Genomic DNA, 25,004 nt, shown 5'->3' with positions numbered 1-25,004 from the left:
CAGCCTTGACGGAGCCTCCATTTGAGCCACTTGCAGAGGCGACACTGAAGCTCGTCACTCTAAAGACTCTCTTTTTGGTGGCAATAACAACGGCTAAACGAGTGAGTGAGCTGAGAGCGCTGCGTATAGATGAACCATACACGAAGATATATCCGGACTGGGTCGTGATGCACCTGAATCTGGTATTCAGGTCAAAGATTGTAACTGACTTCCATCTGAATACCAATGTTGTGCTGCCATCCATTTTCCATAATCCTAACACTCCACTGGACTGAGTGATGCATTCACTGGAGGGCACTGCTCTACTATTTAAAGGCTACTTTGCGTGTCCGAAGGACAAGGCATCTGTTTGTAAACCTTCAGGGGCACCGGAGGGGGTACACTGCCTCACACCAGAGGCTGTCCTTCTGGTTGGTAGAATTGATCAAATTTGCATATGACCAGCAGGGTGTGAGCCCTCTGGCTTCCATAAAGGCACACTCAACAAGAACGTATGCCATGTCAGTGACACACCTGTCAGGCATTAGTTTCAGTGACATCTGTACAGCAGCTACCTGTTCGTCTCATCAGACATTTATAAGACACTACACCATAGATCTCCGGACTACAGCCGCAGCGGTCTTTGGAAGGGCGGTACTGAAACAGGTGTTACAGTAACTTGCGACGCACACCCACCACCATCAAGGCAGCTCACGATTCACCCACTACTTATGAATGTTGGAACCACTACCTAGATAAACAGGTTCCTTACCTGTAACAGATGATCTGGTAGTGGTTTCATACATACATAAAACTCGCCCGTCCATCCCCACAGCTAAGGGGGCAAGCTACTGTACCCCCATGAGCCAAGATGACGAGTGCCATCAAGAAACTGGACAGTCATCAAGAAACTGAATGAAGGGACGCCCAACTGCCACTAGAGGGTACTGCAGTCACATGCAATCGGCAGTTGCAGGCATCGCGAGGAGCTAACGAATTCTGCCCGAAGCTCATCTGCGCAGGCGCAGAACCCACTACTTATGTATGTATGGAACCACTACCAGATCATCTGTTACAGGTAAGCAACCTGTTTTTCTCATGCAAGTGACTGGGAGGGTGGCGCAGACAGCATTTGGTTCCCTGTCTCAAGCACACAGAGGTCTTGGGTGGCGACTTTTTATTCATGCAATTTATTCATATCTAGACATTTGACAGGTGCATGCATGTGTAGTTGGTACATGTGAACGTGAAAAAAACCTGCAAAATATTTCTAACACTTATTATGAAATCTTCCTAGTGTTCATTGCTTCAATTTTGTTTTTAGACTCTTATCCCAATGTACAGAATATTTTGACCTCAGATGCCAATTGCTGGATGATCTTACATGTAAGTAATAGGAGTCAAAGCCGATTGGCACTTCAAACTTCTGGGCAAGGGGGATAGTCCTTGGTACTTCTGGGTAAAGGAAGACTTGGCAGAGAACATGGCACTTCTGGGTAAGGGAACAAGTTCCTTGTCCAGAAAATGGAATTTTAATTAAACCTCACCTACAAAGAGTAATCAAGAATATTATGGGTTGAACTTCCAGAGGGAAAAATGTGATATTCATTTTTTAACAAAACAACATTTATTGTTTTCTCATTCTTCCTCTTTATGGCAAACAGTTCTTCTTTGTGACATCTCTGTGTATTCTGATACAGAATTTAAAACAAAAAACTGGCCATGAACTGGTCAAAGACTCAGTCACTTTCAGAGCTTAAGTGAGAAATATCCCACCTCACTCCTCAACATACAATATATTAATACTGTAACTCTGTGGATATTTGTGCATTGTATTCCAAATAGAGAACATGTGCAAGTGGTAAGGCAATTGGCCTTCTCAGTAAAGGTTTGTAAAGCTTTCTTAGATGCTGAATTATGCATTATGGTCTCTGATGAAAGTTGCAGTGGTCAACACTGGTGACTTCAATAACTTCACATGTGGTTCAGTATTATCTATGTATGTGCAGGATCTTAGGGCTGTGTTAATTTTTAATTCCCAAAGAATAGTACTAGGTTCATCTAAATTAGGCCTGCTCAACTTTGGCGCTTCTGCAGATGTTGGCCTACCACTCCCATAATCCCTGGCTATTGGTCAATGTAGCTAGGGATTATGGGAGTTGTAGTTCAAAAACAGCTGGGGGGCCTAAGTTGAGCAGGCCTGAAAAATGTTAATTTGTACATGAACAAAATGTTAACCTAATATTAATGACTGAAACTGAGCTGTTAGCTTTTTGTTCTACTGAAAGAAAGTATCCTTTAGGTCTGATTTTTCTCCATCACCTCTCTCCCCTTGTGTTTATCACCTAGCTTCAGAAATGGAACAGCTGAAAATCAGCCCAGCTGCCATGCTAGAGGATGAGATCACGTGGCTGGATAACTTTGAACCCACCCGTGCAGCCGAGTGTGAAACCAGTGAAGCGGACAATGTTTTGCTGGCAGGACATTTGAGGCTTATTAAGATTCTCCTCTCACTGTGTGGGACAGAGAAGGAATTGCTAGGTCACTATTGCTTTCATTTTGATTTTGATTATTCCCTTTTTCCCCCTTTTTTTTCCTGTAGCAGTATGCATCATAGAAGTATCTGTGGGTTATGGTCACCTCACCCTTTACTCCAACTGGATAATCTCCAGCTAGAGTTTTCTAACAAGTGCCTCATTCTTGTTCTTCTGTACAATTGTTGGGAAGGGCAGATGTGTCAAAATACACTGTGTCTCTACAGGCATATTTACTTCTGTACATACAGATATTCAGGAATTGACATTTTGCCATAAAATGTGCTTGGCAAACCATCCTTCAAATCATGTAGTCTGAATACCTGCCACAAATAATGAAGAGCTTTACACCATGGGGTGTGCTTTTTAAAAAGGATGTATGACAGAGAGGTATGAGGAGAATAAGACCTGAGGCAGCAGAGGTGCTCTGATTCTGAGTGGTAGAGCCCACTAAAAGTATGCAGAGTATGCTTGAAGTAACAGCTTAAAATGAAAACTGTTTGCTGGTTTTATGTAATAATCCCAAGAAAAGATTGTGGGAACTGTGCAGACATTTTTCTGGGGAAATACAGCCTGATGAGTACCTTACAGCGGAATAGGAGCAAAGTGTGATACCCTTTGATAGATTCACTTAGTGTCTCATCACTCAGTTGTCAGTATGGAAGGGAGTGGGATTGCTGAGACATGCCATTGCTTCCCCTCTCGTATATTCAGGCCATCCCTAGCTACAATTTAATGTAGAACTATATCTGTAGTTCAGCAACCACAGGTTGGGAATCCCTGATCTAGCTCAATGCTGTCTATTCTGACTGCCAGTAGCTCTCCAAGGGAGATGATCAGCTCTTTTTCCTTTTAATTGCAGATGCCAGGGATTTGAACTGTGGATCTTTTGTATGCAAACTATGTGCTCAGGGACTGAGTTATGGTCCCTTCCAATACTGCTCACTAGATGCCTTTCTGTTGCATGGCCATTGTAATGTTCAATACCGAGTGCAGATTTTCTCGTTTCATAGGTTCATCTCTGATCAAACCATTGTTAGATGATTTCCTTTTCCGTGCATCTCGAATTATCCTGAACAGCCATTCTCCAGCTGGGAGTGTTGCTGTTACTCAGCAAGATTTCCACCCAAAGTAAGTAAAGTTGATTGGTGGTGTTAAACAATGAGTTGCTGGCTAAGGTGGAGTATACCATCTTTGTGTACTCAGCTTTGTGCACACATAAAAGGCAAAGACAGTCTTCATTTTCCTTTTAAGTTTCAACATCACACTAGGTTTCATCATCTGCAGAGAGCGGCACTTGAGTGTTATTTTGTCCCCTGAAATGGTTGGAAATTAAACATTCTGGGAAGAACTGTGTTCCTTGGGGAGTCTACTGAGGAACACTTTGAAATATTACTTAATTATAAGTCATCTGAATTGCTCTCATGGGCCCTTTTAAAAAACTTTTACCAGAAGGTGTTGATTTCACATCTGAAGAATACACTTCAGATATTTAACTCTAGAGGGTATTTGGCAACAAACTATAAATGCCTTTCTAGAACTACTTATTCTGGTATTTATAACGTATATTCTGGAACTTACAGGGAGCTAGTATTTAGAATTTGCATGGCTGCTTTTATGCCATTTCCAGAATCTCTTTGAGAAGCACTAAAGCATCTGAGCAAAAATCTCAAATCATGGAACATACAGGAAAGGTTGCTACAATCCATAGTAAAAATGCAACTCTTTTCTCAAAATTTCTGAATGTTACATCAAGAAATATGAACTTAATTTTTTAAAGTTTATACTTAAATGTATTTATTTGATTGGTTGGTTGGTTGGTTGGTTGATTTCTATACCACCCTTCCAAAAATGGCACAGAGAAATAATAAATAAGATGGATCCCTGTCCCCAAAAGGGCTCACAATCTAAAAAGAAACAAAGAATGACACCAGCAACAGTCACTGGAGGTACTGTACTGGGGGTGGATAGGGCCAGTTACTCTCCCCCTGCTAAATAAAGAGAATCACCATGTTAAAAGGTGCCTCTTTGCCAAGTTAGCAGGGTTAACAACGTAAGGATTATATTTATTATTGTAACTTATTCCCAGCTCTGAATTTGATAATTTAGTGTCAAAATCGAAGTATGTTTTCTGCTGAATCATTTTCTTATCTGCAATCTAGAACCAGCTATTGCTTTGTAGTGGAGAATGAGAAATAAGTAGAACTTTTGCACTTTATACTTCTGCAAAATGAATAACATCCACTGGTCTGGGAAATAAAATTCCCCAAATGGTTTTTAAATTGGACTGCACAGATGGTATTAAACTTGACTTTTTGATTCCCTTTGGCAACTGTTGGAAGTAGGTCATTTGATAGATATAACTAAACTCATGCTGAATATGGAGCATGAAGATGTATTACTCTCTTTCTAGATGCAGCACAGTGAACAGCCGATTAGCAGCATATGAAGTGCTGGTAATGCTGGCTGATAGTTCACCTTCCAATCTTCAGCTTATTACAAAAGAACTGCTTTCTATGCATCACCAGCTTGATCCAGCTCTTTCCAAGGATTTTGATGTAAGTAAATGGTTTCTTTGATGTAAATGGAATTATTCACTATAACTAAGCTTATGTAAAAATAAATTACAGATATTCACACTAGATTGAAATAATGGCATATAGCTGTATAGGAAAGGGGCCCCATGGAGTGGCTATTAGAGAGAGAGAGAGAGTCGTTGAGCCAAGAACACTCAATTTTGCACCTAGTTTCCTGTGCTACAAATAAGCCAGTTTGCCTTTTCTCTGTTTTCCTATCTGCCCCTGCCTTCCAGTATCTCCCACCTGTAGATGGTCGGTCCATTTCAGGATTTGTGGGGCTAAAGAATGGTGGAGCTACATGTTACATGAATGCAGTCTTCCAACAGATTTATATGCAGCCAGGACTTCCTGAGGTAACATTTTTTCTTGGTTTTAGGATGTCTGACCACTACTCTGATGTACTGCTGCTGCTGCTATTATTATTTCTTGTTTACACAGACTGGTGTTATTGACTGGTTTGTTTTATCCAGACATCGAGTCCTTCCCAAGGACCTGAGATGGCTGAATCTTGTTATGAATGTTGTTGCTGTTATTATAGATATCATCACAGAATATAGGCTGTTCCCAGTAAAGTTGCTTTTTGTAATTGGCTGGTGGTGATTTCTGTGGCCCCTATGGTGTTGAGGTGCTCTTCAAGGTGTTTTGGAATTGCACCTAGGGCGCCAATGACCACTGGGATTATTTTGGTCTTTTTCTGCCACAGCCTTTCAATTTCAATTTGTAGATCTTTGTATTTTATTGTTATTTCTATTTCTTTTTCTTCTATTCTGCTATCGCTATGTCAATTATTTTAACTTGTTTTAATTTCTTCTCGACTACTATTATCATTATTATTATTTTACATTTATATCCTGCTCTTCCTCCAAGGAGCTCAGAGCAGTGTACGTGGTTATTTTTATCCTCACAACAACCCTGTGAGGTAGGTTGGGCTGAGAGATACATGACTGGCCCAGAGTCACCAAGTGAGTTTCATGGTTGAATGGGGATTTGAACTTGGGTCTTCCCAGTCCTAGTCCAACACTCTAACCACTACGCCAAAGATTTGGAAGGAAGGAAAGCTGATGTACACTTCTTAAAACTAGGGATGTGTGGAATGTTATGCCTCAAAATCGGCTGTTTCGAGTGTTCCAAGCTTGAAACAGAACACCCTTTAAGGCGGAATGTTCTGACCCATTCGGAGCTCCATTTTGGAATCCAAAATGGTGCTCTTCTGTCCTCTGCGCACACGTGGTGACCATTTGCGTAGTTAGCAAGACCATGTAAATGACCACCACACATGCACAGAAGCCAAAAGAATGCAAAATGGCACTCGGAACAGGAACATTATGATGCAACGGGGTTATTTAATTAGAACCACTGGCTCGACTTCTTGTTCCAATGAAACATTCAATTCATTTTGCGTTCCTTTCCAAGCTTGGAACAGAATGCAAAATGGGTTTCTTGCGCACCCCTACTGAAAACAGTCCCCAACTTTGAGGTTAAGCCAGTACTAGCTAGTTTAGACATCAGTTTAGACATGTAAACTTCTTTGAGCACTTTTGTTGAAAAGCAGTATATAAATATTTTTGTAGTAGTTTGGGACTCAAGTGTGGTAGACCAGATGAGACGAAAGCCCTGCATCATTGCTAGTTGGCTTAACTAGGTAGGAGAATTACTTCTGGCAGAGGCCAATGCAAGTTGGCAGTGCTGCTCTTAGCAACCCACAAAGAAGGCATTTATTACCCACCCTTCCCAAGTGCAGGACTGACTTAGGCATGCAACCCCACCCTCAGCTGGACTTTCCAAGCTAAACCAGTCCCTACCTGATGAAAAAGTGCTACATTGGCAATGAATCAGAGTTACAGTACATGGAGACTGCAGACTGGGCTCTTGGTCTGCTCGAATATGTTTAGAAGACAGATGAGGGAGGCCTGGTCCGTATCTCACGATGTCTCACCCCTCACCCGATCCAATGCCACACTATAATGCCAACCAGGATTGGCAAAGCTCAGCCCCATTCCATCCATACAGGACGTGCAGCCTCTTAGGAAGTCTCTCCATGTGTGGGCAGCCACATCACCCCACTCTTTAATTCCCCTTCCATTCACTTGACCAGGTCCAAGCTTTAAGGTGGAAACAGCCAATAAGCATGAGTTGGGTGTGCTGAATATTTCCCAAATGCTACAAATTAGTCAAACATCCTAGTTACTGTTAGTGTTGACTAATGCAGCAAAACTAAACTGTTCCTTTTTTGTATCATGACTTTGACTATGCAGAGTATTGGGAAAGGATTGGGTAGGTGAATTCTGTTGCAAATTTGACAGTAGATCCCCACACACACACACACACACACCCTTAATGTCTGGTGTTTATGCTACTTTTTAAACATAACACTATCAAGCAGCACAAGTGTAGATTAAGTTGGAAGTGAAGTTGGTGGTTGGTTCTTCCATTTCATGCATTTTCAGTAAACTTGTCACAAATGATTTCTTCTAAAGGCATTGCTTTCAATTGATGATGACATGGATAATCCCGATGACAGCGTGTTCTATCAGGTTCAGTCTCTCTTTGGTCATCTGATGGAAAGCAAACTGCAGTATTACATACCTGAAAACTTCTGGAAGGTAATTCTTCCCTTTTGTTCAGCAAGCATGCATTCCCCCAGATTTAACATGTATGTTTGAATCTAAGCATTTGAAAAACAGCTGTACTAAAATATCTCTGATACTTTGAAATGTAATATACAATTTCTGCCAAAGTTTCAGTGGTCTCAAGATCTTGTAAAAATGTTTTCTGAAGTGGTGACTGTTTGAAATACATTTTTGTTTTATAGATCTTCAAGATGTGGAACAAGGAGCTTTACGTACGTGAGCAACAAGATGCTTATGAGTTCTTCACCAGTCTTATAGATCAGCTGGATGAATATCTCAAGGTTATTTTTTTATACTTTTATAATTGCATAGTGAATATCTATGACACAGCCACCATTTTACAAGCCAATTGCTATTGACACTTCCAATCTCTTACAGAAAATAGGACGAGACCAAATATTTAAGAACACTTTTCAGGGCATCTACTCTGATCAGAAGATCTGCAAGGATTGTCCTCATAGGTGAGTGGCTGTTTAGTAGATAATCCCAGCCAGTAAGCCATAGTTGACAGTTGACAGATATGGAGCAATTTAAGACAAACACCCATTCTCTGCTGCTGGATGAGAGCATCTGGTGTGGGTCATCTACTTTCCACGTGCTGTCAAGTGCAGTGTACAGGTTCCTTTTGTGTATGTCAAGGTATTTATCAAATACAGGTAGTTTGTGCATAATTCAAAACTCTTAATTGTTCAGCTTCTGAAGTAGTGTGGAAAGTAGTATGATCTTTGAGGTGATCCATGTTCCCTCACAACTTGGGTTCTGTGCCTGCGCAGCTGAATCGAGCACGTGGTGCAACCATTATTTTTGGAAGGAGAACACCTTTCTCCTCAGTTACTTCTCAACCACCATGCTGCTTGCATAATCAAGGATTAGGTCCATCTCATCCCAGTTCCTGCGATATAAAATATTTCTTGATTCCTTGGCTTTGACTACAAACAGTTTTACAACTTATTCTCTGGTTTTTGTTTCTGGTTTGTTCTCCTCAGTAATTTTCTGGTTTTGATAACAGTCTGATCTGGAATGTGATCCGTTGTAGCCATAAGGAATGGGTTCTGCGCCTGCTCAGGGACCTCGCTCAGGGACCTGATTAGCTCCTCTCGACACCCCTCCCACCTGCACGTGCCGTGCTGAGTCCGTTAAGAGTGGCGGTTGGGGCATCTCCTCCTCAGTTTCTCTTTGACCTCCTTAGCAATCAAACCTCATAGCTGTTGCTCCCCGAAAGAGATTTAGAAAGTGTTTTGGACTCTTGATTTGAACTTGGATTTGGACTGGATTACGATTTACTCTTACTGGACGGATTTGTTGAAAGATCGTTTGCCTTTGTAAATTGACCTCAGAACGGATATCGGATTGCGTTTGTGTGACGGACTATTGGATTTGATGACTGGTCGTTTGCCTTCATTGCTGGCTATCTGGCAATGGAAGAGAAAAAAAACCTTTAAAAGATGTGTAAAATGTCGAGCCAAGCTGCCGTCGACAGATCACCACGACACGTTTTTAATGTGCCTGGGAGAGGAGCACAATACCGCAACGTGTAAAGGATGTTGCTCTTTCTCTAAACAGACAAGGTAAAATAGGGCACTGCACCTCAGGGCAGCTTTATATGACGAGGCACTCCGCCCACTTACACCTCGGCTGGGCACTTCATCGGTCTCCCCTTCGATGTCGGACACCCGATCGACATCGTGCGCTCCAGGCTCCCCGGAGTCGAGTAATCGCGGAGCTGCAAGGCAGCAGTCTAAAACCATGTTGACGAGTGCTGCAAAGTCTACAGAGATTATTTTCAAGAAGCCCAAGGATGTTTCTAGAAAGGGGAAACAAAAGGATCGGGAATGTACTAAGGGCTTGGAGGCGCCAAAAGTGAAGGCGCACTGTACCCCTTCCCTGGTATCGGCACAAGCTTTTGAGGGTGACACGGATGAGTCTGCCTCAGCATCGACTGCCACGACATTGACCACAACAACTCAGCATCCAGCTCCGACATCAACTTCGACATTGATGGTTCAGCTGCCTCTCTCGACATCGACGTCTCAACCTGCATTGTTGACATCGACAGCTCCGTTAGTATTCTCTGCATCGATGTCGACATTGACAACGTCTGACCAGGGCATAGCTTATAGCGCACCCTTGACGTCGGCATCAGCCTTGACTGCAGCTGCAGCTTTAGGAAGAGCTCCTCATCTGCTCTCTCTAGCGAGAACCCCATTTCAATCTCCTTCTACACCTAGGACACCGGGCTTTGATGTGCAGGATGGTGGGCGATGTACAGAACTACATGACCTACTGGACTCAGCTTCGAATACTCCGTCGGGGTCTACTTTCCAAGGTTTTCTGAGCACAGGCCTCGATGATCAGCGTGATGAGGAGGAACCAGTTCGACTGCCCAGGACACCTTCCTACTCACCTCTACATATTTGGCTGTCAGAAGTACATTTGCCTGCTTCAACCTTGCCGCATTCTGCAGTCCTCTACGAGATACCACTTGGGGCATCAGTGGGTGCCTTTTGGGCAACCAACCCACACTTGTGGATTCCGCCACACGTCACCCGGGGATTAAGCAGATTACCTACACTGGAAATCCCTGCAGATACCCTCTGCTCCACACCCAGTGGTACAGCCACAGGGTCCTTTTATTCAAGGGCAGGCAGTATCACCCCTTCGACCTCTGCCAGTCGTGCAGCTTCAGCCGCCTGCCGTGCCACTTCAGCCACAAGCCCTGCAGCTTCAGACGCCAACCGTACAACCTCTAGAAAAGCCAAGAGGAAGAGGAAGTCTTCTCCTCACGCCCTAATAAGGAATATAGCGGTGGCTCTGGGGATGGATCTAAAGTCTCCAGATGCAGATGTTGCAGACCAAGTATATAATATGATGGGGAAATCTAGGGCTTCTCACCTGGTTGCGCTCACTATGATCCCAGCAATCAGTAAAGCAGCAAAGACAGTGTGGGAGGTCATGCATGTCACATCTCCGACTTCTAAACGTTTGGAGAATTTGTACAGGATTACCGAGGAAGACAACACTTATCTACTGCGTCACCCAGTACCCAACTCATTGGTTGTAGACTGTGCCTCGACGTCCAAGGGTGGTCGCCGCCATACAACACCTGCGGATAAGGAAGGGAGAAAGATAGATGTCATGGGTAGAAAAATTTATAGCACTGCTATTCTTGCAATTCGAGTTGCCAACTATGCGGCCTTTATGGCCCGATATAATCACCTGTTATGGGATGTGCTATTGCAGGACTCAACATCTATGATTCCAGAGGACTTCCAGTGGAAGTTTAACGAAACCTATGAAAGAACCACAGCAGTGATGAGGCAGCAGTTGAGCACCTTTAAACATTTGGTGGAGACAGAATCTCGTACGATGGTTACGGCTGTGGCCATGCGCAGGCTTGCCTGGCTCCGCTCTACCACCCTCCAGCCAGATATGAAGGACAGGGTGGAATCTCTAGCATTTGATGGAAAGGGACTGCTCCATGAGGACACGGACGCATCTATGGAGCATTGAAAAAGTCAAAGTTTACGGCTCGTACCTTTATGGCATTGTTGGGTGCGTCCGGGACTACATCAAAGGTCCGCTCTTATTCACGTCAGAGGCCCAATAGATTCCAGGATAGGAAGGACTAAAAAAGGCAATACTGGCCCTATCAACGCCCTAGGGGGTATAACCAAAAGACAAAGGGGAATACAGCACGGCAGAATAAAGAAGATCCTAAACAGGGCTTTTGATGAGACGGTTCATCCACTGCACATTCAAAACATTGGCCTGATACCACCAACGCCGGCCAGTCTACCCAGGACCCCCACCATCGGTCCTGTGGTTGCCAGAAATTCCATCAAACTGGCAAGCTATGCCCAAGCAGACCGGTGGGTCTTACGAATAGTACAAATGGGGTATGCATTGGAATTTGTGGGAAAGCCTCCTTTTTCAGGACTAACATACACGCCGGCCATGGAAATACTATAGGAGGAGGTCAGGGTTTTGCTAGAAAAGCAGGCGATTGCTCCAGTGCAGTGGGCGAACAGACTATTGGGTTATTACTCCCGTTATTTCCAGATCCTGAAGAGAGATGGCAGGAACTGGGCTATAATGGACCTGAGGGTTCTCAGCTATTACATATTGACCAGGAAATTCAGAATGGTCACTCCACAGTCTATCCTGCCCTTGTTGATCCATGGGGTGTTGGCAGCGACATTGGATCTAAAGGATGCCTACTTCCATGTAGACAACCAGGAGAACCACCGCAAGTATCTCTGGTTCACGGTGGGAAGTCAAATATAGCAATACATGGTTCTCCTGTTCAGACTGTCAACAGCGCCGAGGGTTTTTACCAAGGTTATGGCAGTTGTGGTTGCCTACCTGAGGACGCTGGGGGCGATGGTCTACCCGTACTTAAACGATTGGCTCCTGGTCAGTCACAGCAAGGAGATTTTGTCCAACAAATACGACAGGTGGTATGCCTGTTGGAAGACCTTGGAATCAACATCAGCTGGAAGAAGTCAAAGCTCACCTCAATGAATCGGGTAGACTTCATTGGTGCAGTGCTGGATTTAGAAAGAAAGAGGGCATTTTTGCCTCAGGAGTGCATTTACCAGAGACACTCACTCATCCAACAATTTGTGAACAACCCGTGTCAACCTGCTGTGTGGATCCAGAAGCTGTTAGGTCTAATGGCCTCCTGCACCACAACTGTACAGCACACACGTCTGCACATGCGCACGCTACAACAATGGTACCTCCGCAACTTTTGCCCCAATGTGGACAGTCAGAACATGCACCTGACCATGCCACAGGTAGTTATGAGCAGTTTACACTGGTGGATGGAGGAGCGCAATCTAACACAAGGGGTGTTGTTCGTGGCATTGACCCCCTCCCGTTGGGTGACAACGGATGCATCCTTGACAGGATGGGGGGGGGGATATTGCATGGACCATTGCATCCAAGGCACTTAGACACAACCTCAGACTCAGCAACATATCAACTACTCATGGCAGTATTTCTAGCCCTGAAGGCGTTCAAGCCGCTACTCAAAGGGGAAACTGTGCAGTTGCAGTTGGACAATACGACAGCGATTGCCTATATCAACCACCAGGGGGGACCGGTCTCTGACATTGTGTCTGCTCGCCCCAAAACTGTGGGACTGGTGCGTGCAGCACCCTGTCTATCCAATAGCACTCCATATAAGGGGGGTAGACAATTGCTTGGCCGACAACCTGAGCAGAGTCACCAACTACAGCCAGAGGCACAAGTGGGAAATAAAGGACATGTATCTCCAGAAAGTATTCAACGAATGGGGGGTCCCCTCAATAGACTTGTTTGCAAGACGTGCCAACAAAAAGTGTGCCAACTACTGCTCACGTGCAGGCATAGGTTGGGGGTCCCTGGGGGATGCGTTTCAGCACACCTGGAATGCGGGTCTGCTATATCTGTTTTCTCTGTTACCTCTACTAGAACGGGTGGTAGCACGAATTATTCAAGACAGAGCAGACTGCATTCTACTGGCCATGCCAACTGTGGTTTTCTCCGCTTCTACAGTTATCGCGGGGCACCTTCCACAGATTTCCACAAAGACCGGACCTGTTGCAAAAGGGAACAGGGAAGGGTGTTGCATCCCGAGGTTCATGCCTTTAAAATAACAGCCTGGAGAATCAGATTGTGAAAGATAACTTACTGAATAAGCAGGCGTGAGTCCACTAGGCGCAATTACGCTTGCAAGTGGAAGCGGTATACAACTTATATGAAAAAGAGGGGGATCAAATCCTTGCGTGCCACACCACATGAGGTTTTGGTTTACCTGACTTCACTGAAGTTGAAGGGACTAGCCAATGTTTCTATCAAGCTCCATTTGGCTGCCATTTCAGCGAGACATAAGGGTTGGGATGGGTCAACTGTATTTTCCCATCCGGAAAGTAAATGTTTCCTAAAAGGCCTTAACAATTTGTATCTGCCTGTACGTCAGCCAATGGAGCAGTGGAGCTTGTCCTTGGTGTTGTCAGCATTTACGGAGCATCCTTTTGAGCCACTGGAAACTATACCCATTAGACTATTATCCCTAAAGGCTGCCTTTCTGGTGGCAATCACATCAGCAAAGTGAGTGAGCGAGTTGACAGAGCTTCGTATGGATAAGCCTTATACTCATTTCTATCCTCACAAGGTAGTGTTGAGACTGGATCCGCGCTTCCGGACAAAAGTAGTGACTGACTTCCATTTGAATCAGGAGATAATCCTACCTACCTTCTTTCAGGACCCTGAGACAGATTTGGAAAAGGCACTCCACTCGTTAGATGTGCGTAGGGCCCTTCTGTATTACTTGGAGCGGACTCATGCCTTCTGGAAAAGTAGAAAACTCTTTATTTCATACAAAGGAAAACGTAGGGGGCGACCAGTCTCACGCCAACGACTTGCTCACTGGATAGTGGAGCTAATCTTTCAGGCATATAAATGCCAGGGGATTGCACCACCTGGAACAGTGCGTGCACACTCTACTAGGGCTTATGCGGCGTCAGCAGCCCACCTGTCAGGCCTCAAGATGTCGGATATCTGCATGGTGGCCACATGATCCTCTCAACAGCCATTTATCAAACATTATGCTATTGATTTGAGGATGGCGCAAGAAGCAAATTTCGGAAGGATGGTTCTAAAAAGGATGTTGGCTTAGGCTTCGGGTCGACTGCACCCACCTCCGGAAAGTAGAAGCTTGCTAATCACCCATTCCTTATGGTTACAACGGATCACATTCCAGATAAACAGGTTGCTTACCTGTAACTTATGATCTGGATGTGATCCATTGTGGCCATAAGTACCCTCCCTGACCATCCCCGCTGCAGTACCAGTTGGAGGAGAGGGACTATTCAACTTGCAGATTGCCCCTGGAGGTGGTCTGCGAGAAACTGAGGAGGAGACGCCCCAACCGCCACTCTTAACGGACTCAGCACGGCACGTGCAGGCGGGAGGGGTGTCGAGATGAACTAGTCAATCAGCCCGCGAGGTCCCTGCACAGGCGCAGAACGCATTCCTTATGGCTACAACGGATCACATCCAGATCATAAGTTACAGGTAAGCAACCTGTTTTTTTCTGGCTTTCTGTTTTCTAATGGACGTTAAGAAAACATTTTAAAAGTGTGCCTCTTGTAGATGTACTTTACCATCCTCTGGCAGGCACAATGAATGCTTAATCTGCCCAAGAAAGAGAAACAACATAAAATCCTGCAAAATTTGTTTAGCCTTTTTGAGGCAAACTCAGAAAAGCAGGGAACTCTGTCTTCAACAGCACTCTAAGAAACCGCTCTCAGACCACCGACTCCAATGCCAAAAGCGCCACTTAAGTCAACTGCGTTGATGTCAGCTGACCGCCGCTCCTCAGGCTCTAGGGCGACTTCATGCGATTGAAAACAAGGAGACTCAAATTTTTGAAAAACCACAATCAGTGGACAAGGCTGTTCAATGCCATCACCATAAGAAGTGCAAACATGAGCAGTCGAACTCGGGCTAGTCAAGTTCCAAACATCACTGCATGTTGACATTGAAACCATCAGTATTGACATTGTCAATGTCGAAACCCACAACAATGTCCGACACCAGGGCTATCTCCACATACTCCCGATGTCGACACCAATAATGACCTCGACACTGACACTGATCACACCACATCTCTTTTGACAAAACATTCAACTCAGACATCAATATTGACAGCTACCTGCTCAGTGTCGTCGGCTTTCATACCAAAACTTGTTGTGACTACAATATCGATGACACCGTCAAAAAGCAAAAAGCTTTGGCCTGGCCTTTCAGGGTTTTTAATTAGTTTTAATTGTTTTAATTGCTAACCTGGTTTTCAGGGTTTTAATTGTTATGATAGTTTAATTGTTTTTAAAGATGTTTTTAAATTGGTGTTAATATTTATATCTCTGTTTTAATTGTTATTGGTTTTAATGATTTCTGTTGTTGTTGTTGTTGTTGTTGTTGTTACATTTATATCCCGCTCTTCCTCCAAGGAGCCCAGAGCAGTGTACTACATACTTGAGTTTCTCTTTCACAACAACCCTGTGAAGTAGGTTAGGCTGAGAGAGAAGTGACTGGCTCAGAGTCACCCAGCTAGTTTCATGGCTGAATGGGGATTTGAACTCAGGTCTCCCCGGTCCTAGTCCGCCACTCTAACCACTACACCACGCTGGCTCACAGCTGGCTCACTGTTTTAATTGTAAACCGCCCTGAGCCATTTTGGAAGGGCAGTATAAAAATCGATAAATAAATAAATAATAAAAGGACACCCCTATAAAGAGTGTACTGCAAACCATGTCACCTATCATAATCGATTTTCCTCCAGACTCTTCTATGGTTCAATCTTGTGCATTCGATCTCTAGCAAGGAATAGCACCTATCATCCAGAGAGGCTTCCCCGAAAACTCAAGAAAAGACAACTTCCAGAAACCTGGGGTCTTTAATTGGTTCCACTCCTAGTACCCCGTCGGGTTCTACCTTCAAAGGTTTTCCCCTAAATGGATTGGATGGGGATGAGGATTTGGAATCTACCAATTCCAAACACACTATTGGCATCCCCTGCAAAAGTGGCCCCACTTTGCTCTTCACCTTACCCCTGAGAGAGAGATTCCATCACTCTGCTCCACACTTTGCATCCGTGATACAACCAGTGGACTACTGGAGCTCTCCAGGTGCCCTGGATCTAGCCTACATACGGGGACTCGGGTGTTATAGAGACCCTTACTACTTGCCTTCACCTTTGTTGCCATATGACTGATGAATTCTGACTATGGAAAACTATGCAACTCAAAGGTGATCTGGAAAAAGCTCCTGCAAAAGAGCATTGGCTTAGTCCTAGGAGATTACAGAATCTCCTTTCAAGAGGCCAGAAGCTCCTAGCTCCCACCACTGGAAAGGAGAAAGTAACATCTCCAGCTTGTGTTCACTGGACTGAACCAGATCCGGAGATCATCTACCACTTGGTGGGAAATCACCCGAAAGAGAGAGAGAGCGTGCTCTGGAGGGAAATACAATTTTAGTTTCTCTTCTGAAGGGAACTCCATTCAAACAGATAACCCTTTCGTTCCTTTCTTTCCATTCTAACTTGCCTACAGAGGAGTCCAAGTCATATCCAATTTAAGTGGCAGACATGGCAAAAGCTTTAGGCTTGGAATTGAAAGCACCAATGCTTGAGGTCAAGGATCCCATGCATGACTTCATGGCCAGTTCTTCAGCCACCCAACCAGTATCTTTACCAATACTGCCTGTCCTAGCCAATTCTGCAGATGTGTGCTGGGACACACCATCAGCCTCCTCAACATCTAAGAGGCTGAAAAATTTGTATAGGATACAAGAGGAATCTTGCCCCTTCCCCTTTAAGCACCCTCCACCAAATTCACTGATGGTTGCGCTGTAAGCAGTAAATCAGGCAGAAAGTACTCTTCCCCGGTGGATAAGGAAGTTAGATGTAATGAGGCACGGATGTAATGGGACACGTTATACAGTGAGGACTTTCACTTCAAACCCACAACAACTGACCTATTCCCAAAAGTTATAGGTCCTCTGGCAGACAAAAATACCAATTCAAGCAGTCAGAGGAAAGACTATAAAATATTTTAGATATACTCCAAAACATCAATAGAACCCTAGACAAAGACAGCAACAAAGGACCAAGTCCCAAAACCAGTCTAAGCAGACTGCTAGGACCAGGAAATATCTTGGACGCAACTCACTTCTCCCATACGGCCCATGCTTTTCCCCCATGCATGGCATCTCATCACATCAGATCCCTGAGTGTCGTCCATAATAACGATAGGCTACGCCATCAAGTTTACAAGCTCCCTCGTATTCACAGGGATCAAATACACCCAATCAACTCCTACCTTAGCAGAAGTACTATCATTACTAGAGAAGGGGGCAATAGAACTTGATCCCTTAAAAGACCAGGAGAAGGGCTTTTATTCGGGCTATTTCCAGGTTCCAAAACGAGATGGAGGCCTCTGTGTATGGGTGTATGGACTTACGCAACCTAAACAAATATGTAAATGCCAGAAAACTCAGGATGATCTCCTTGTAAGGCATTCTTCCCCTACTAACAAGTAAAAAATGGTTTGTGATGCTAGACCTGAATGATGCTTTTTCCACGTGGCCCTGTATGTAGCCTTCATTGACTTTAAAGCGGCTTTTGATTCCATCTCAAGAGTCAAACTATGGGAGAAGCTAGAGGCCTCCTCGATAGACCGGCGATTGTTATACTTAATACGTATGCTACATACTGACACATCATTCAAGGTAAGGTGCAACCAGCAGGGACATCTCACTAGTGCCATCATTACACAAAAGGGTGTAAAACAAGGCTGCATTTTGGCACCGTTACTATTCAACTTCTACATCAATACAATGGTGGGGCAAATTAGCAGCTTAGACTTCCATCCCCCTAAACTTGCAGGAGCCCACATCTCCACCCTATTATATGCGGATGATGCAGCAATGCTCTCAAGGACCTCAGTTGGCCTTAAACGAGCACTGAAGGCATTGGCCCAGTATTGCAAGGAAGATCAGCTGGAGCTTAATTACCACAAAATCAAAATCATGGCTTTTGCCAAAAGGTTCAAAACCCGCTCCTGGTTTATAGATGGGCAAAAGATAGAACAGGTCCCTTGCTTTAAATCAGGGGCGTAACTACCATTAGGCAAGGGGAGGCAGTCATCTTGGGGCCCCACTGCCTCGAGGGGCCCCCCAGAGACACTTCACATGACTCCCCACCCACCCATGTTGCACCCCCTATGGATTATGTTGAGTCTCTTGGAGATTGGCAGGAGCAGAGAGTAAAAAAAATAGATTCAATGTGAACCAGATATTCACCGTATTCATAATGGGGATGTGAGTGTGAGTGCACTATATATATTGTGTGTATATATATATCAGCGAGGGGTCCATTTTTAAATCTTGTCTCTGGACCCCCTCCAACCTTGCTACGCCCCTGCTTTAAATATCCGGGGATAGTCCTGCATTCCCCCGGCTCTAGGAAGACTCATGGGGAGTATGCAGCACTAAATGCACAGAGGAGCTCCTCCGCTATTCTTAAGTTCCTCCAAACAAGAGGTGGCCACTATATACCCTCAGCGCTAAAACTGTATGAAGCCAAGCCAATAGCACATTTACTCTACGGTGCCCAGCTCAGCCCCTTCCCCAACTTTTCCATGCTGGAATGTGTGCAATCAAAGTTCCTAAGAGCAGTTCAAGTACCAAGATGTGTGTATAATGCTATCCTGCAACTAGAGACAAGCCTAATGAAAGTGGAGGCAAGGGTATGGATGACCATACTGAACTACTGGCTAAAGCTCTCCCTTTCCCCCTCAGGCCTAGCCCCCTAATGCTATGTGATGACTTCCAATCCATTTGGAAACAGACACCTATGAATAAAATAAAGTCCCTGGGACTATCCGTGTTTCACTTAACTTGGGGTACAACCCGGCCAAGGCACTAATCAAATAACGTATTATGGATATAGAGTGTCAATCTGACATAGGCAAGGCCCCTGACTTCCCTGTAAGTGAAGGACTCGGGTATGTCAGCAACCCCTTGCCATACCTAATGCAATTGGAGGTCCCAAAGCATAGGAGGACCAGTACACTGGCGCACTGCCATGTGCTTCCTTCAGCAGTGCCTGAAGGTCGCTATAGGAAGATCCCAATCTCAGAGCGCAAGTGCCCTTGTGGCTCAGGGCAGGTAGAACAGCAGGACATATTCTTCTGTAGTGCCTTATCACTATTACATGGCTGTCTTGGGCGAACGGACCAGTTTTATACCTCCTTGCTGCTCTCCGATAGCAACCCTGCTGCCACCTACAGTGTCGCCAGGTTCTGTGCATCAGCAATTAATATCCAGCGGACGATGATCATGCGTGCCCAGAGCCCACCTCTATGAACTAGAGGACAGCCATGGCTACTGCCTTAGTGTGGCAACCCAACAACCTATAGACCCGCAACTTCCTGGCTACTATTTTACTGGGTTAGATTTTTGTGTATATTATATGATATCCTTTTAACGCATATTAGCTCTTATTATTTTAAATGACTGTCATGATTTTATATGTTTTAAATCTTTTTAAACCTTTTCTTACTTTATAAGTATGCAATGCAATCTAGGGTACTGCTACATGGTTTATTCCTATGCTTCTTATTGCAGCCATAGTTAAATCAAAATGTAGCCCAGAGTCTACTATGTCTCTTATTAGAGCCATAGCTAGATTTTTAGTGCAGTCACAAGCCTATTTTTTATATTTTAAATCATTTTGTTAGGAATGTATTTTAGCATCTTTTATATTTCTTATTGTATATTTTAAATCATCTTATGATAGTCTTAGAGTATAAAATCTATTGCTACTTAGGTAATAATAATAATAATAATAATAATAATAATAATAATAATAATAATAATAATAATACTTTATGCTGATCTGTGACCGTAATAAAGGTTGATTGCTTGATATTTCCAGGTGAGAATACAGCCAGAACACAGGAAGTACTTAAGATTCACATTAGGTCCAAGAATTTGGTCCATTTGAGACACCCTAGTCTCTCAGGTCCAATACACGCTAGACCTGCTAGTAGAACTAGGGATCTGAGTCAATTTAAAGAAATCTGTCTTAACACCGCAAAAACAAATTTGGTGATTGGTGTGGTTCTGGACTCGCAATCGAAAAGAGTGTGCCATTAATTGTCTCCTTCCAGAAGACGGGAAACAGTTAATAGTAAATCTGATCTCCTCCTTCAATCCAAAGCAAAGAGCTCAGGCAGTGCAAATACTGCTAGATTTGATGGCCTCGTGCACAGTCACTGTGCCCCATGCAAGACCTTGAATGCACAGACCCCAGAACTGGTTTCTTTTGGCATTCAAACCGAATTCTGACAGAACATGTAGCTGACACTTCCATCATCTGTACTAAGATCACTGAAGTGGTGAATCAGGATGGACCCTCTCAGTGGGTATGCTCTTCAAGCTTTTAACTCCCTCACTCACAGTGATGTCAGATTCCTCCCTGAAAGGTTGGGGAGCCCACTGTGAAGAGTTCCACACCCAAGGCAAATGGACACTACAGCAAGAATCCCTTCTCATAAATTTATTGGTATTATTGGCAGTTTTCCATGCCCTAAAGTCCTTCCTACCCCTTCTAAAGAATCAAGTAGTGTAGGTTGTGCTGGACATCATGATGGCAGTTGCCTACATCAAGCACCAAGGGGGGACAGTCTCACTGTCCCTCTGCAACCTAGCACTGCAACTATGGGAATGGAGCAAAACTACCTCGTCCATCAGTTGCCCAACACATCTAAGGCACAGACAACACCCTGCCGGATACACTGAGCAGGGACTTACAATGTGTCAGTCCGTCATATCCTTCTACACCTGACAAGTCTAAAACAATCAAGACTTTCAAATCCTTCTCTCAAATTTCACTTAGCAGCCCTCTCCACAAGATCCCCAGGCTGGGATGGATGCACAGTGTTTTCTCATCCTAAGATATTCCTCAAAGGAATAAATAACCTCTTCCCACCAGTCAGAGAGCCCACTGAACCTTGGAGTCTCTCCTTGGTTTTACTTTCACTCACTGAAGCACCATTCAAACCTCTTGTCTCTGCTTCCCTTAAATTTCTACCCTTAAAAGTTGCCTTCCTGGTTGCCGTAACATCAGCAAGTAGATTCAGGGAGCTGATAGCCCTTTGGGCTGACTCTCCTTACACCAGGTTCTATCTGGACAAAGTCATTCTGAGGACAGGATGTCCTGGATTCTGTCTGGACAAAGTAATCCTTATCATACCTCAGCACGGCTCACACTGACAGGGAAGAGGAGAGAAGTTCACATGGGAAAAGAAAGGGGATATATGACTCCACAGCCCATGCTTTTAACCATTATAGGAGATAAGCAGCACTACATCTGCACAAGGCCTGATGAAGGGCACTGTTTACAAATGACATCTCTGCAGCTGAATAAAAAGTATTTCTAACATTGTTTGCCAACTTATAAACTTACTGTATTCTTTGATTCAGGTATGAACGGGAGGAAGCCTTTGTGGCTCTCAATCTAGGAGTCACTTCATGTCAAAGCCTGGAAATTTCACTAGATCAGTTTGTTAGAGGAGAAATTCTGGAAGGAAGTAATGCTTACTACTGTGAGAAGTGTAAAGAAAAGGTACTGCTTTTTTCCTCTGCATGGAAATCTAAACACCCTGAGTTTCTGTAGAAACAGGTTGCACAGACTGAGCTGAGAAAGTTTGAAACCTTGCCCCAGAAGTGAAATGTGCACTTTCTTCATTGTATCATATTTATATCCCATCCTTTCTCCATCATGCTCAGGGTGGCATAGAAGGGACTTTCCCATTTTACCCTCTTACCAATATGTGAGTGATTTGCTCAAGGACTCACCGGTGGGCTTGATGGTTGAGCTGGGCTGTGAAACTAAATGTAATGTTTTCTTCCAAAGGAATGTTTTTGGGGATGATTCCATAGAAAATTAAATATGGAAATCCATATAGATTTTGCTGGAAATCTAGGTCCAGGCAGAAATCTAGTGTCTTGCTCCAAAATCTTGGACATGGAGAATCCATGTGATCTTCAATCCATTTGATCTGGATCCCTGAAAGTTCCTGCTGATGGAATAGTAAATTCACATGAATTTTAAATTTCTGTATTGCTTTTTAGAAGTGCATTCTCCTATTTCATTTATTCTGAAATAATATGAAGAGAGGAAAGGATTATTGGAATCTGCCCATAGTCTGGTTTGTGTAAGATTAATTAAGGGCAGGGAGCTATGGCCTGATTTGGCTTTGTAAAGTCATAATGTCACCAAACCTGGCTACATCATGATGTGATGTGATCCCTGACCCAGATGGGCTTGCCTTGTCAAAATGTCTAAATAGAGACCTCTTGACAAGGAAGCCCAATTGGTCAGTGATCACAACACACCTTGATGTAGCCAGATTTGGTGAGGTTATTACCTCACAAAGCCAAATCAGAATAAGGACATTGCAAGAAAAAATAGCATCAAAGTTGTAGGTTGGGGTGGGAGGGGGGAGTAGTTATGAACAGGCAGTAAACAATGTACAAGAAAAGTGAGAGAAGGATGGGGTTGGAGATTTGTGAACCTTTCGGTGGATAAAAAATCAGCAGTTTTCCATAGAAAATTGATCTGCCTTTACATCCTTGGATAAATAATCATTTTTCTTTCCTGAAGGGGTAGAAACACTGTTTCAGCTTCCAGCATGGATGTATGTTTTTGTGTCTGGATAATTTAATGTGTAAATTATGTATTACGTGTGATGTTTTATAAGATTTGTTCTAAATAATGTTCTTTACTGGGTAGTTTTTGAGGGAGAACTACATATTTCATAAGCCAACTTCTGTATGTGATGCAGAATCTAAGTCAATCATAATGCAGTCTAAGTTAATCATAATTAAGTACCACTGAAATGAATGAGACATTACTTAATTTCAATAGTCTAGATCCTGCCCACTGATTAAGGAATTTGTTTTCTAATATCAAGTTCTTCGGTGTGGTCGCTGTATATTACACATTTGGGCCTTGCACCTGCACAGAACCCACTTCGGGAACATTCCAGGCTTCTCTCTTCTTTGTAGTTTTGCTGGGATCCTTGCCCCCTTTCCATCTTTGTCTGCATGCGTTGCCCCTTCCCTCAGTCTTTCTTTGTTCACTGACAGATCAACTTCTTCTGGAATCGCTCTAAGCTTCTACCAAAAGAGAGAGAGAGAGATTTTCCCCCATCCCTTCTCTACGTTTTCATGTGTCTTTTCTCTTTTGGTTTGTTATTTCCTCCTGTTGTACTGTGCCATTTGCTTTCCCTGCACATGCCCCTCCCCCATTCCCGGTGAGGATACGAGGGTCAGGGATCTGCAATCAGTATATGACCACTAAGGTCTCCTTCAAACGGTGCATGAGGTGCAGGGTTAAACGTCCCTCAGCTGACGGCCACAGCCGCTGCTTGTTTTGCCTCATGAGGCACAAATGACAGAAACTTGTACGCACTTGTACGCTTAAAGTTCACAAAACAAGCCCACAAAACAGGGCATCCAGGCTCCGTTCATGGCTTTGGGAATAAGCGCTACTCATCAAAATCCGTTTTGATTCCCTCCGCTAGGCAGTGCTCTGTGGAAGAGAGTTTTAGACACACTCAGACCGCAACATCAGACTCACCGATAATACTGGCATCTATACCGACCACTGCCAGCTCATCTAAAGCTCTGGTACCGAGCTTGTTTCATATTCTGCACCTGGAGCCCACTGCTCCTTTAGCTCCAACGTTAGTACCAGAGGCTTTGTCACCGACAATTAAGTTACCCTCTTAAAAAACAAGAAAAAAGTGGCTGCTTTGCCTATCAGGTTGAAATACCAAAGGAGTAACCAAATCGGAGACCTTTGGATGCCTCTTAAGCCAAAGAAGAAGAATACAGACTTTACCCACGCAGGCAGTTTGCTAAACATCCTCTGTTTCAAACAAAAACTCTGGTATTGAGGACAAAATGAACTTGAGCATTCCAGTGGGGCAGGGATCTCCCCAGTCGACACACTCAGCACCGACTCTTCCTTCGGTCCTGAACAAGCAGCAAGACCCAGTTATCAAGCCTGAGGAGGACTCAGTTTTTGAACCCGAGGAACCTGATGAGTAAACAGGTCCTCACTCAGATGTTGAAAACATTTATTCTTATCCGAGGACCCACCCTCGGAGGGGACCAAAGGAGCCCATTCTGAACTTGACGGCTTTCATCCAGACTCACGAATTCCCCATTGGGAATTCAAACACCACTACCCACACCATGGAACCTACCACTAATGACAGTATCGCTCTGAATGGGACACCTGACAACATGGTGATCGATAGCAGGACAGGGGCACTCTTACGACTCTGGAGACAGGTACAACTTGGATCGATACTGACACTTGGACCAGTACCTGCTTACCCAGGATGCACTCCCAACCAGATACCGAGAGCCATACCATACATTTGCCCAAAGGTTGATTGGTACTAAGGCTTGTACGAAGACCCAAGGGAAGATGATTACCGACATGTTCCATCCCCAACACACTCTCATTCGGGAACAAGGTTGTACTGTCACTTGCTGGATCTCAGGCATACCTCTCAGCCAGCATACTTCTCTCATACTCAAGGTATGTGCCCTAGACAACAGATGCAACTGAAAAGGTCTGCAACTTTTTGCAGTACCTAACCATCCTATTGAATGGGAGGCTCCACTCCCACTGAAACCTTCTCCCAGCTCCCCAC

The 25,004-nt window shown here is 44.2% G+C and overlaps 1 protein-coding gene across 1 annotated transcript in view; it reads left to right on the top strand.

Moving 5' to 3' along the window:
* Nucleotides 1–25,004, top strand: part of USP24 (ubiquitin specific peptidase 24) — a 195,879-nt gene that overhangs the window by 107,184 nt on the left and 63,691 nt on the right. Inside the window, exons 38-46 of the mRNA XM_053242957.1 lie at nt 1,304–1,365; nt 2,329–2,520; nt 3,527–3,644; nt 4,927–5,071; nt 5,326–5,445; nt 7,570–7,695; nt 7,905–8,003; nt 8,101–8,183; nt 21,757–21,898. Of these exons, the coding sequence (XP_053098932.1) occupies nt 1,304–1,365; nt 2,329–2,520; nt 3,527–3,644; nt 4,927–5,071; nt 5,326–5,445; nt 7,570–7,695; nt 7,905–8,003; nt 8,101–8,183; nt 21,757–21,898 (1,087 nt within the window). The remainder of the gene's footprint in view (nt 1–1,303; nt 1,366–2,328; nt 2,521–3,526; nt 3,645–4,926; nt 5,072–5,325; nt 5,446–7,569; nt 7,696–7,904; nt 8,004–8,100; nt 8,184–21,756; nt 21,899–25,004) is intronic.

This window comes from Hemicordylus capensis, chromosome 4 (assembly GCF_027244095.1).
Source record: "Hemicordylus capensis ecotype Gifberg chromosome 4, rHemCap1.1.pri, whole genome shotgun sequence".
Taxonomy (NCBI): Eukaryota; Metazoa; Chordata; class Lepidosauria; order Squamata; family Cordylidae; genus Hemicordylus; species Hemicordylus capensis.
The sequence above is the reverse complement of the archived record's forward strand: the minus strand, read 5'-3'. Positions and strand labels throughout refer to the sequence as shown.